We start from the raw sequence: 12,606 nt of genomic DNA, 5'->3' as shown, positions 1-12,606 counted from the left end.
TAGATTGGAAGAGGCATCACCACAAGGCAAGGAATAGTTAGAATGTGGGGAGACAGTAGATTGTAGTCATAAGACCACCAGCTCTGATCTGGAATTTTGGTCCATAAAGTGATGGTCCATTGGGGTTTGTCTTCAGTGTCTTTAAACCAAGCTTTTGTGCTCAAGTACCGCTAAAATTGCCATTTTGTATCTAAGAAGGCTGATAACTTGATGCTTTTTTGTTTCAGGTCAGCAAGTTGAAACGTCACATTCGCTCTCACACTGGAGAGCGTCCATTCCAGTGTAGCTTGTGCAGTTATGCCAGCAGGGACACGTACAAGCTGAAAAGACACATGAGAACCCATTCCGGTATGCTGCTGCACTGTATGATTAGACTCATAAACTGCTTCTTGTCAGATGTTAGGTTTGTTTCAGTGGATCACATATCTGGGAATTCTTGACCAACTAGTTGCTAAATGGACAAGTAGCATGTAATGAACACGTGTGCCAATGTCTGGTTTTATTGTTTTTTAAATTCAGATTGATCTATGATCTCATCGTGTGGGGACACGGCAGAAGATACTGCCAATGCTAAGGTTTGCTTGGCTAGTGCAGATAACTGGGGTAGACCAGAGATGGAGTCACTCAGCAACAAGGCAGATCACACCTCATTCAGATTGCCTACCATCCTGTGTAATACTGCTCCAAATCTTCCCCATCAGTTCACCACAGCAGGGCTACCCAGTGTGTTTGTGAACTTGTTTCTTCCTGATGTTTCTAGGATTCTAGTGGACACATTTTTTAATAAAAATGTCAGTGACACTCTCAAATGCCAAAGACCAATTATAGTGGTGGGCTCACAGTTTATATGCCCTTGGAAGAGTAGGTGTTCTTAAGGGTGATATTCAACTCTTACTGGTTAACAAGTAATGAGAGAGAATGAATATTACAATGAGAAGTGTAGACCTATTCTAATGAGGGTTGGGGAAATGTAACTTTGATTATGTCATTTCCTTCTACACTAGTCAGCCTTGGGCAATATAATCAAAAAATTTATCCCCCTTGAAACCTGTGTAGAACACAATGGGCTTGCCCACCTTAAATTAAATTCCTTGTAAGGTTAGGCGAGATCTGAACAAGATTGAAGACAATGTTAATCTTACCTACTTTCAGAGGTCCTGTCTGTCACCGTCTTGAAATGAGGACTTTAGAAAAAGGGAGAGAACTCTGGATCTCCCTAAATCATTGGTAGCCTGACCACCAGTTGTCCTTCAAGCTTTCCGGATGATCAGCTCATCTTCTTTTTCACTCATTCGTTTCTTAGACATCTTTTACTTCAGTTATCTTTTTTAGTTACTTATTGTTTAAGTGCTAAAAATTCCTTGTATCCACCGCACTTCCCTGAGTGGTACTTATTTTTACTTCTTTGGAAACCATGGTATTCCATGACTTTTAACCATTCAGCGACACTGTTAAAATATTAGTGTTCAAAAGTTGGGCCTTAGTAACTTTCTCATCATTAATATGATGAGAAAGCACCAAACAGGGAGATGTGTGGTCCCCCAAAGGTTTTTGCCACTGTCGTAGAGGAGATCCAATCTTAGAGAATCCAAGGCTGAAGGAGGGGTTCTTGATAAGAGGATGAGTTCTTCCAGATGCTCCTTCTTGGGGATAATATTGTGCTGCTTGCCTCAAGCTCCAGAACAGACTCCTAGATAAGATCCATCACCACTTGAAAGGATTTTGGCTCAATCAATCACACAGGAACAACAATCCCTCAATGAATCATTATGATCAACATCCTTTCAGTATTCATTCTATAACCTCAATAACTTGTTCAAATAGTTGTGTATTATAGACCCTGTCTTATTTTTCTGTTTCTAGCTTTGTTTTGATTATACATAGACTGTAGGTTCAGGAATGATGCCTCCATTAGTAATGAGTTTCTGTCTTTCAAAATATAGTCACTTTGCAGGGATAGGAGAAAGGGGAATGCCATGCCATTCTGTGCTAACCCATGTCTGCTGCTTTCCAATTCTTGTAGAAAGTGTTCATGATATATAGCTGTGGGGCTTCTGTGTGGTTAATAAGTCTTAGATCTCTCTTATTCTTTATTCTAGACATTTTTTTTTTCAGTATAATAGTCACCTTACCTATATCCACCTTTGCACTAGTCAGCAAGTATCAAATGTATGTTTTAATTTTGGAGAGTCTTAGCAATTCTTGAATAATTTCTTTTCCTCTTCATCCTCTGTGACAGATACTGACTTATCCATTGCATTTATTTAATAGTTTTTGCAAATAACTACTACAAGTACTGCAGCAGCAGACAACCAGATATCCCATGAAATCATATTTCTCATTGTCTTTGGACTCAAGGTAAAACCAACCTTGGGCAGCTACTTTGCCTCTCCGAGGAGGACTTGAGACATTCTTCCCTTGAGCAGTAACTTCTTCTGACTTCTGATTGCCTTCAGAGCAAGAAGTCTGGGGTTGATGTGCTTGAGTTTCACCTTACCGTATTTGCTCTTTGGTCTTGAACAAGAATCTTTCCTTTACCGACAGTCCAGATTTGTGTTTCTAGATGGCCTATATATAGACTCTTAACACTCTCGCACCACTCTGCCACTGCCCTACTCCTTTCAATGCAGAAGCAGAAATTGACCGCCTGGGATTGAGAACTATTTTGTGTTTTCTTTGATTTGTGTGCTACCATGACTAAAGAATTCATCCCCAAGTGACCATCTTACTAACAATGAAGAATCTGGTCCTTGGAAAGCAGTCTTCCACTGGTGTTATATTCAGAGCCTTTCCAGTATGGAAAAACCTGACAAACCTTTTGAAGGATGAGACCTGTGTATCTCTAGTTGGGTTTTTTAATCAGTTTGCTAATTTATGGAAAACTTCTAAGCTGTCATTCTTCTTGTATTCCTTTTCCCCTCTAATAAGCACCAGTATCACATACTCCTAAGGTCAGAGAACAAAAAACTTTAAATTCTCTAACAGTTGCTAGGGGAAAAAAAATGAAAGAATCTTGGTAGCTGACAGTTGATCTCAGAGTTCTAATAGAATCTTCAGATTTCTTGGGAAGGCCAATAGAAATCTAGACAGTAGCTTGCCCAAATAGATTTCCTTTAATTGTTCTCTGGTTTATGAAACTTTGATTATTTAGACTCATCTTAATTTATAGTCAAAGTTTTTTTAACAAACATGTCCAATTCTGTTTCTTAAGGTGAAAAGCCGTATGAATGTTATATTTGTCATGCTCGGTTTACCCAGAGTGGCACAATGAAAATGCACATCTTACAGAAGCACACAGAGAATGTGGCCAAATTTCACTGTCCACATTGTGACACTGTCATAGCCAGAAAAAGTGATTTGGGTAAGTGGTTTAGCTGTTCATTAATCAGAAGTCCTCCTTAAAGTGTGTGTGTGAAAGCATGAGCATTAGAATAATTATCAGTAGAGTCAGGATGAGCCAGCTGACCCAAAAAGCTACAAACTATCGTTTGTGCACATGCCTGAGTTTTAGGGAAAGTAATTACCTTGTTACTATTTCTGTTGTTTCTCCAGGAAGAGTAGCATTCATGCTAAAACAATTCGCCAACAAAAACTATTTGATGAACTACTTCAACAGAGTGCTGTGGTGGGCATTAGGGAGATGCTGAGTTTAGGTAGGATATGGGCTCATAAGTTTATTATCCAGTTAGACAGTAACAAACATGCAGTCACGCTACGTAGTTATATGAGGAATGCCTTAGAAAGATATAAGCAAAGTGTTTGCTGAGATTTGAGGGTTCTCACACAGGCTGGTGCCTCTGAAGGAATTAACATTTGAATTAGGTTTTCAAGGATGGGGATGAATTCCAGCAGAGGAACAGAGGCATTCCAGGCAGGGAAGACAACATAGAGGCAGTGTAAACATGCTTGGGAACTGAGAAAACTGACTCTTAAGAGTATAGGTCCAAGAATAATATTAAATTAGGTCCAAAGAGCTAGCTTGGTGCCAGATTGTGGAAAGCATTAAGTGCCACATAGGGGTTGAATCTGACTCAGGAGGTAAGGAAACCCTTTGAGATTTCTGTGCAGAAGAGTGACATGGCCAGAGCTGGCCATAGATAAAAAAGAAAAAGTACATTTTCATCAGACCATTTCCCAGTTGAGTCAAGTCCTGTCAGGAAGTGCAATATTTGTCACAATTCAGCCCTTCTTAAAAGCCTTTTCATGGCATATTATGTCAATTTATTCTTCACAGTTGAAAATTTTGCTGACTCATAAAGTGCTCATACTTAATGCATATTTTTCAGACAAGAGCTTGGGTAAAGTTAGTTTCTTTACTGGGATTCTTCGTAAACATATTTTTATAGAATTCATCCAAAACTCTTTGTTAGGTGCTATCCAATTTAGTATTTTCACATGTCCTTTAATTGAGGTAGAGGATAAATTTGAATGTAGATTTCCTTTTTGCTCATAAAATAAACAATCTTGCTAATGAAGACTAGAAAATTGGAGCTGAAGTCTAAACTGATACCTGCTGAAGAAAAGGCAGTAATGTGATATAATTATATAGAATTGTGGTATTAGAAAGGAACTTAAATAATTATCTAGAACTTTTAAGCTAGAAATAACATTTACATGCATGATCTCTTGATCCTCATGAGGCTGTGAGTGCGCATGTTATTTTAGTCACATTTACAGATAAGAAACAGGCCTACAGAGATGGATCCAAGGTAAGACTCTGCACCCAGGAACTAATACTGACTCAGAGCTCAAGGCTATGGTTGGTGCCACATGGCATTTTTGTTCAATAAGTTATCTTTAAAAAAAAAAAACATAATGACCAGATATTGGATAATTTATGAGGCATCGTTTGGACACTGTAGGAAATAAATATAAGCTTTGATCCCTGCCTGCCCTCAAGTTGTTTACATCTGTAATAATTACTTGAAAGTGCACCACCCGAAAAAGAAAGTCCACCAGTAAGAAAAAGCACAAGAGGTAGTGAAATGTGAAAGGGAGAGCCAGGCTAAAATTCCATCTCTTATAAACCATGGAAAGTAGCACTCAGGCTGAAAGGTTTTAGCCCTGAATTCAATTCACTAACAAATGCCGTTTGATGAATTACTTCAACAGAGCACTGTGGTAGGTTTTAGGGAGAGGCGAAGTTTAGGTAAGGTATGGGCTCTTGAGTTTATAATCCAGTTGGGGAGTAACAAACACCATTATAATGCACAATTATATGAGGGATGCCTTAGATAAAAAATAGAGTGTTAAATGAGATTTGAGAGAATTGGTTCCTCTGGAGGATTTGTCTGACAGGAGTCTTCTGTCTGAGCCTCAGTTCACTCACCCTGTAAGTAGAAGAGAGTGCTTGCTCACATGCTTGTTGTGAGGAAAGTGCTTTGTGAATCTTAAAGCACAACACATGTGGGCTGTTATTCTATAAATGTGAGTTAAAGTCAGCTAGCTAAAGAAATGCCTTCAGTGTGGGGATTAAGTGTTCACTAGAAGAGTGTTCATTGGCTTTTCGTTTTATGCATCAAAGTATGTGTTGGCATTCTTTCAGGTGTCCATTTGCGAAAGCAGCATTCCTATATTGAGCAGGGCAAGAAATGTCGTTATTGTGATGCTGTGTTTCACGAGCGGTATGCCCTTATTCAGCATCAAAAATCCCACAAAAATGAGAAGCGCTTCAAGTGTGACCAGTGCGACTATGCATGCAGACAGGTACTCTGTGAAGGGTTCTTGGGAGAGAGAAAGCACGACTGCCTCCTCTAGCTCATGGGTCCTATTTGTATGGCACAGGAAGAGAGAAAGTATATCAAAATGGAGTCTTTGACCACTGTAAAGGGCTGCTTAAGCAAGTTATGCAGAAACAAGTACAGAATTAGGGGGAGAAAGTTTAGAAAAGTCAGAAAAGGGATAGGAGTTTGGAGGGAAGGAAATGGGAAATTGGGATGTTATTTGACAGAGGGGAACTTGAGCTGGGTTGGCAGTTTGCATTATTCAGATGACCCCTAGTGCCGTGAAGAAACTTAGACTGTGTCTTCAGGAGCTTTTGAATGAATCAGTTTTGAAAACTGAAGAACATACCTAAAAAAAATTCTCTTTTATTTCCTCAATAAATGTTAACCAAAAATGATCAGTGGATTTTGAGACTTCAGTTCAGGAGTTCTGTCAGATATTTTAATTCAGTAGCAGGCAGTGCTTTCTGAAGCTGTTTTCTTACACTCTCAGGAACGACACATGATAATGCACAAACGGACACATACTGGAGAGAAGCCCTATGCCTGTAGTCACTGCGACAAGACCTTCCGCCAGAAACAGCTCCTGGATATGCATTTCAAACGCTATCATGACCCCAACTTTGTCCCTGCTGCCTTTGTCTGTTCTAAGTGCGGTAAAACGTTCACACGCCGGGTAAGTGCTGGGCTTTCCCTTTCTGATACATGGCAAATTCTTCCTTACTCCTTATTAGTAGACTCTACCTGTTAGATGGGTTGGATTTATTTAGAACTTGTGTACCTACATCCCTAATGTACCAAAAAGAACCTGAACTTCTTTTTATAAATAATTGAAGCCAGTATTTCTGTAGTACCTGTTACACTCTCTTTTTAATCAAACTGCCCTGTGAGGTCGTCCTACTGCTCTCTTCATTCTACAGATTAGACTTATGCAGTCAGACGTAGCAAATAAATCTCCTTTATGAAAGTAAAGAGACTGTTCTGACTCTTGTTTGCATTTTGTTTTAAAAGTGTGAAGATCTTGCTTTGTGGCCTATTGCATTAGTCAAATGCTTGGTTTGTCTTCCCTTTATTTAGAACACAATGGCAAGGCATGCTGACAATTGTACTGGTCTAGATGGTATAGATGGCGAAAATGGAGGTGAAACCAAGAAAGGCAAGCGTGGGAGGAAAAGAAAGATGCGCTCTAAAAAAGAGGAGTCATCTGACAGTGGTAAGAGCTTTGCCTCCTCCTGTCTCAGCATAGGCCAGATGCCTCTGCCACATTGAATATTTACTGCAATGTGGTGCTTGCTGTTACCAGTTATGTCCAGTGCTATATATGGAGTTTTCAGATTGTGTACAAAATGTTGACTGCACTATATTATGTATTTGTGTAATGAGTAGGCTATATGAGAGCCATGCAGGTATATTCTCTAGACATTTTAAGGGGGCTTGGGGGTTTGTTTTTAAAGAAATTGTGTGGGGAAATTCAGATAGTTGTGTATTGTCCTATCCAAGTAACAATGGCCCTTTGATCCAGGAAAGCGACCACCATTGTCTTCAGTTGCTGGTACCCATCTCGCCTCCTATAACTATTCAGAAAACCAGCTCCTTGACCTCCATTTTCCATACCATGAAGGAGTAGGACTACCTATTCTCTAAGGCCCCTTCCAGCTCTTCAAGGTCAATGAGATCAGATAAATCTGGCAACCAGTGGTACTTTAATTGTATGCTCTTCTGAGTTTGGACCTTGTATCTCCCTCCCATCTGGCATTATAAAACTTTAGCAACATAGATTAAAATGAATTTGCAGATTCAGGTACAAATGAGTCTGCCTTGATATTAGCAAAAACCTAACAATAGTGTTATACATACATATACCCCCAAGGCATTTTTCTGGTAGCAGAAAGATAATTTATATAAATATTTTTCCACTTTCTCACTCTTCCAATCCCCTCACCCTTCTGCACCCCACAATTTTGCAAGAAGAAAATGCTGAACCAGACCTGGATGACAATGAAGATGAGGAAGAGACTGCCGTTGAAATTGAAGCCGAACCCGAAGTTCAGCCTGTTACTCCCACCCCACCCCCAGCCAAAAAGCGAAGAGGGAGGCCGCCGGGCAAGGCCAGCCAGCCCAAGCAAACCCAGCGTGAGTCACTGCCCCTGACTTGGGCAGCAGGGACGAGAGCTCCCAACATAGACACAGACTGGCCACTGCCCTGCTGTAGCAACAGTTGTCTGGGGGCTTATTGTTCTTTTTAAACTCATTTACCATAAAAATGACGCCCCCACTTCTAGACAGCTTTTAATCCCATCCTCCTGTTGGGAAGAACATTTCGTGCTGTTACATGGGATGGGAATTAAGTTGAGACAAGCCAGATAATGTTGCCACTCTGCCTAGGGTCTTTCTCTGTCACGAGAGTTTGATAGTAAAATGTTGGAGAGGTGGGCAAGAGGAGGCATGGTTTTGGCTTTACATGTAGGATTTAAACAAGAGGAATGTGAAGGTTTTAAGTCTATCCATCTGTTTAGTTGATCATTTTCGTGTATGTGTGTACACATGCAGTCTATGGGAATAACATGCGTGTAAAATTGGCCTAACCTTCCCTCCCTGCCCCCCCCTTTTTTTTTCCTTCTGATATTTCTGAAATTTTCTTAAGGGGAGCCAATCTTCCATGTAAATTTGTGCTCTGAAATGGTTTCAGAGGTGATAGCTTGATTGTTGTGAGAGCCCAGCTCCTTTTTACATTCATAAAAATATGCAGCAGATGGGATGATAGAGGACTTAGAGCAGGCGTCCCTCAACTGTTTCCATCATTTTAATTTCTCTAGCCTTCTTTTAATTGCTTGAAAATCTCTTTTAAGCCACAGGGATCAGTTTTTCAGGGAAATAGCATAATTTGTACTTAAGATCACTGCCTTTACCATCTCCCCACCCTCACCTTCCACACACAAGAATGTTCTCTGTGCACAAACTCTGAATTGGAAGGCACCTGGAGGCATTTAGCCTGTATGTGGACTTGTTATCATCTTAGACTATCTCTACGTTGTGATAATCTAGGCTGAACTTGAACCCTTATTGTGAGGGAGTTTTTCTTCACATCTCTTATGTGGTAGTGGTGAAGTAGCTGGTTAATTGTAAAATAGAACTACCCCATCTCTCCCTGTAAAGTATGAATAAAAGCCTAGGATTTAGGGGGTTTTAAGAAGCCTATAGCAGCTGCTCTGTATAACATGGAAAGCCAGGAAAACAGATTTTCAGTCCTTCCTTAGTAGGTGGAAATTTCTTTCAAATGGCTTCACCTCCATTGCCAGCTATGAAACAGACTTGGTTGCCAAAGCAAACTAAGAATTTTAACATTCAGAGAAAGTGTTTGTGGGTGATTATCAGCATTTTATTTTCCCTGATCCTCCTCCCAAAGCACTGCTCCCGCCCATACCCCCAACTGCTTGCTGCCCTCTCTCCCAAATAATCTTGTACTTAAATATTTTGTATTTGTTCCTTTATCAAGGCAGCTGTGGCATCTTAAATGGACAGCTGTCCTCAGAGCCCAGAAGCCTTGATTTTAGGTCCTACCTTTGACGTGGACTGACTTTATGTAGCCCTGGGCACAAGTCAACCAATTTCTCAGGGTCCTGGGCAATTCTCTGAAGACTCTTAAGTTGCGAAGAAGGTGCCAGCCTGCATTGGTAGAGGGATTTTTCCTCATCCAGGAATTTCCTTTGTCACGTAAACCACAGTTCAGTCCCTATCTTGATTCTCTTTCCATTCTTCTCCGTAGTAATAAATACTTATTGATTGATTTAAGCTGGCACTTGTTAAAAAGAAGCATTTTAGTTTAGCAAATGTTGAGATGGGGTGCCCATTCTTTGCTGCTTCCCAGAGTATAACAGTTTGTTTCCAATACTCACTAGTACATAAGTGTTAGAAAGAAAGAGTAATGGGTCACATTCGATAGAATGAGGTAGCCAGCCTCTGCTTACTGAAGAATGGAAGAAGTCCATGTGGAACCTTCTTACTAGCCAGGATATGTTCTGTGTGTTCTCTCTGTAGCCGTATTTACTTAGAATTGACATGATTTTAACTGGTACAGAGCCACTCTGCACTTGGAGTTTTATAGTGGTGCTTTCCTGTAGTGCACTGTCAGGGCATTTTTACTCTTGTGTTAAGGCATCCTAATCAGGGACCTCAGTATAAAGTTAGAAATGATGCCATATTGGAGTTGACGGAACTGGGAATATTTAGCTGGAAAAGAAGAGGCTTGGGTGGGAACACCAGACCTCTTGAGGTATTGGAAGGACTCTTGTATGTAGGACTGTTCTGCTTGACCTCACATAACAGAATGGAGAGTTAGTGAGGGTCAAGGGTGGACTTAATGTAAAAAAAAAATCTTTCTGCTAGTCAGACCCCTCGAGGGCTAAAGCATAAAGAGCCGCTTCCTGAGGTGGTGAGGGCCTCCCCACTGAGGTTCTTTATTCAGGGGCACTGGGCCAAGAAGAGGACAGTAGAGATCACCTTTGAAGTCTCTTCCCACTCTGTGACTATATTTAACAAGAGAAAGGAATGGAATATTTAGGGGATTTTGACATTTGTTTTTTGTGTTTTTCCTCATTAGCTACAGCAATCATTCAGGTTGAAGACCAGAACACTGGTGCAATTGAAAACATTATAGTGGAAGTCAAAAAAGAGCCTGATGCAGAAACAGTAGAAGGTGAAGAAGAAGAGCCCCCGTCTGCTGTGGTGGAGGCTCCCAACGGAGATCTCACTCCAGAGATGATCCTGAGCATGATGGACCGGTGATGGAGGACAGCTCTGCTCGCTGAACTGGCCTGGGCTGTGTTTAAACGGCTCAATCTTATTTTTTTCTTTTTCTTTTGTTTTCTTGGCTTTGGGAAATGCATCATTTTAGACCATTTTACCAAACATACTGGGAACTTAAACTTCAAAGATTATGGTAGAAAATGTGAGTGATTTAACTAGAACTTGCTGTTTGATGTTAGCGTTGCAGATCATGGAACGTTAGAATACACACTGAGTCCTTGAGGGGGTTGCCGGATGAAATTTGAGATCAGCCTTGCAGTGATGGTCCAAGGACCATGTTTACATGTAACCAGTTTTTATAGATGGAAATGGAAACATTGAAGCCCTTCACTGAAGCCCTTATGGTAAACCACTCCGGAATTGCCACCAAGGTTTCCCAAAGTTCTACGTCCCCTTCCTAGAAGAGTTTTTAATTGTAAATGCAGACTTGGGAGGGTCCTAGACTTTTAAACCATTTTTATTTTTGCTTTTCCCTGACTCCCTATGGCTTGGAGTTAGCTGCACACCAGTAATATGGCATGCTATGATTGATTTCTGTCCTGAACACTTTGCTGCTTTCTTAGCAAAGCATCTGTTATGGTCAAGCTTGTAAATACCTGGTTTTTGTTGTTTTTTTTTTTTTTACATTTTAATCTTTTCCATTAATTAAGAGGTTGGAAAGAAGTGCAGTTTAAGACACCCAGCATTTTAATTAACTTACAAATTAAGTTACAACAGACTCAATAGTATGTAAATGTTGGAAAAAATTAATGGATCACAATCACGTAGAAGAAGGTACCCAGACTATTGCTTGCTGAATAATGGGAGTCCACGTGGAACGTTTTTTATTCCGAGCACATGGAACTGGCATTGGAACCTTGTATAATTAACTGTTATGATTTCACATCTACATTTTCTTTGCTCCGTTTTATAGCTGTATTTTTGTGTTTTACAAATCCTCTGTTAAGGCAAAAACAGCGGTTTTAAGTGGGTCATGGTAGCCCTTGGAAAACCTGGGCCAGGAAATTTTGCTAGGTCAGTAATTTAAATTTTGGATCTTAAAAAGAAACAATAATGTGAAACAAACACAACTTTCAAAACAAATGATGCTTGTATATGGACTGTCATGTTAAAATGTAAGCTTTTTATAGAGTCTTGCTGATTTCAAACAAACTTTTCTTCTGTGTATCGCTTTTAAGGAAGGCTATGAGCATAGCTACCAGACTCTAGGTTGATGCGTTTTTGTACTCCGCTGTACTGTGTGATATTTTTCATTATTCTAGAAGGCCAACATGAGAACTGTAATAAAATATGTAATGGGGATTTCAAAGCTGGGAAGGTGAATTATACTGCTGTACAGCTAATAAATAATAATGGATTAACATGTGCTGTAGACAGCTAGTTTCGTTTGAGCTGTGTAAGAACTCAGTTCCTGGCTTGATAGGGTTTTGTCATCCCCAGACTTATTTCAAGCTGTTCTCCAGCTGCCACTGGTAAAGCTGCCAGGCTTTTGTTTTCTTCTCTGCCCTCAGATGGCATGCCGTGTTCCTGGGAAGTCGGGGCCTGCTCCAGCATATGGAAAAGAGCCCACAAAACGACTTGGATTTTGAGGGACATGCTGCATGCTGAATTCCTGTGAAGTTTGCTGGGGAGAAGAACGTGTTCCGTGTTAATGAATTCTCTCCAGGTCTGACGTACTGAATCCCAAGAAGCATTTCTGTCTCTTGTTCTCTCTTTGTTCCCAATACCCACTCTTTCAGAAGAGTCACAAACCTTGGGGTGAAAGAGCCCTGTATGTCGTTAAGGATCCAAGCCACAAGATTCCTGTAAGGAATCTTGAAAATCCACCAAGAATCAGGGATGTAGAAGATCCCAGAAAGTAGAGGTGGTCGTAGCGCAGTCTGGCATGGTGGGAAAGTCGGTCAGGCTAATCAGAAAGTGCCTTGCTAGCAGTGAGAAGTCTTGGAGGAGAGTTCCATCAGTGAGTGGCAAGTTGTCCTTCTGCCACTTGCACCAGGCTTCTTTGTCAAGGTCATCTCCAACGAGAGCTGCAGCCACTTTCTGTGGGAGGACTTTTGATGGTTAATGTCTGCCTTTT

General features: G+C 40.6%; 1 protein-coding gene across 4 annotated transcripts in view; it reads left to right on the top strand.

Moving 5' to 3' along the window:
• Positions 1-11,890, top strand: part of CTCF (CCCTC-binding factor) — a 45,420-nt gene extending 33,530 nt beyond the window's left edge. For 3 of the 4 annotated variants that reach the window (XM_069085736.1, XM_069085738.1, XM_069085737.1), the window contains 7 exons: positions 228-348; positions 3,212-3,361; positions 5,546-5,706; positions 6,217-6,399; positions 6,801-6,936; positions 7,692-7,856; positions 10,324-11,890. In XM_069085736.1, coding sequence (XP_068941837.1) covers positions 228-348; positions 3,212-3,361; positions 5,546-5,706; positions 6,217-6,399; positions 6,801-6,936; positions 7,692-7,856; positions 10,324-10,508 — 1,101 coding nt within the window. In that variant the 3' untranslated portion in view covers positions 10,509-11,890. The remainder of the gene's footprint in view (positions 1-227; positions 349-3,211; positions 3,362-5,545; positions 5,707-6,216; positions 6,400-6,800; positions 6,937-7,691; positions 7,857-10,323) is intronic. The other variant, XM_069085739.1, reaches the window with a different exon arrangement.
• The last annotated feature ends 716 nt before the right edge of the window (positions 11,891-12,606 follow it).

Source organism: Petaurus breviceps, unplaced genomic scaffold (assembly GCF_028583685.1).
Source record: "Petaurus breviceps papuanus isolate PSGF00001 unplaced genomic scaffold, PetGlider_PUasm1.0 176, whole genome shotgun sequence".
NCBI classification, from domain to species: domain Eukaryota; kingdom Metazoa; phylum Chordata; class Mammalia; order Diprotodontia; family Petauridae; genus Petaurus; species Petaurus breviceps.
Note: the sequence above shows the minus strand (reverse complement) of the source record. Positions and strands in the feature narration are given on the sequence as shown.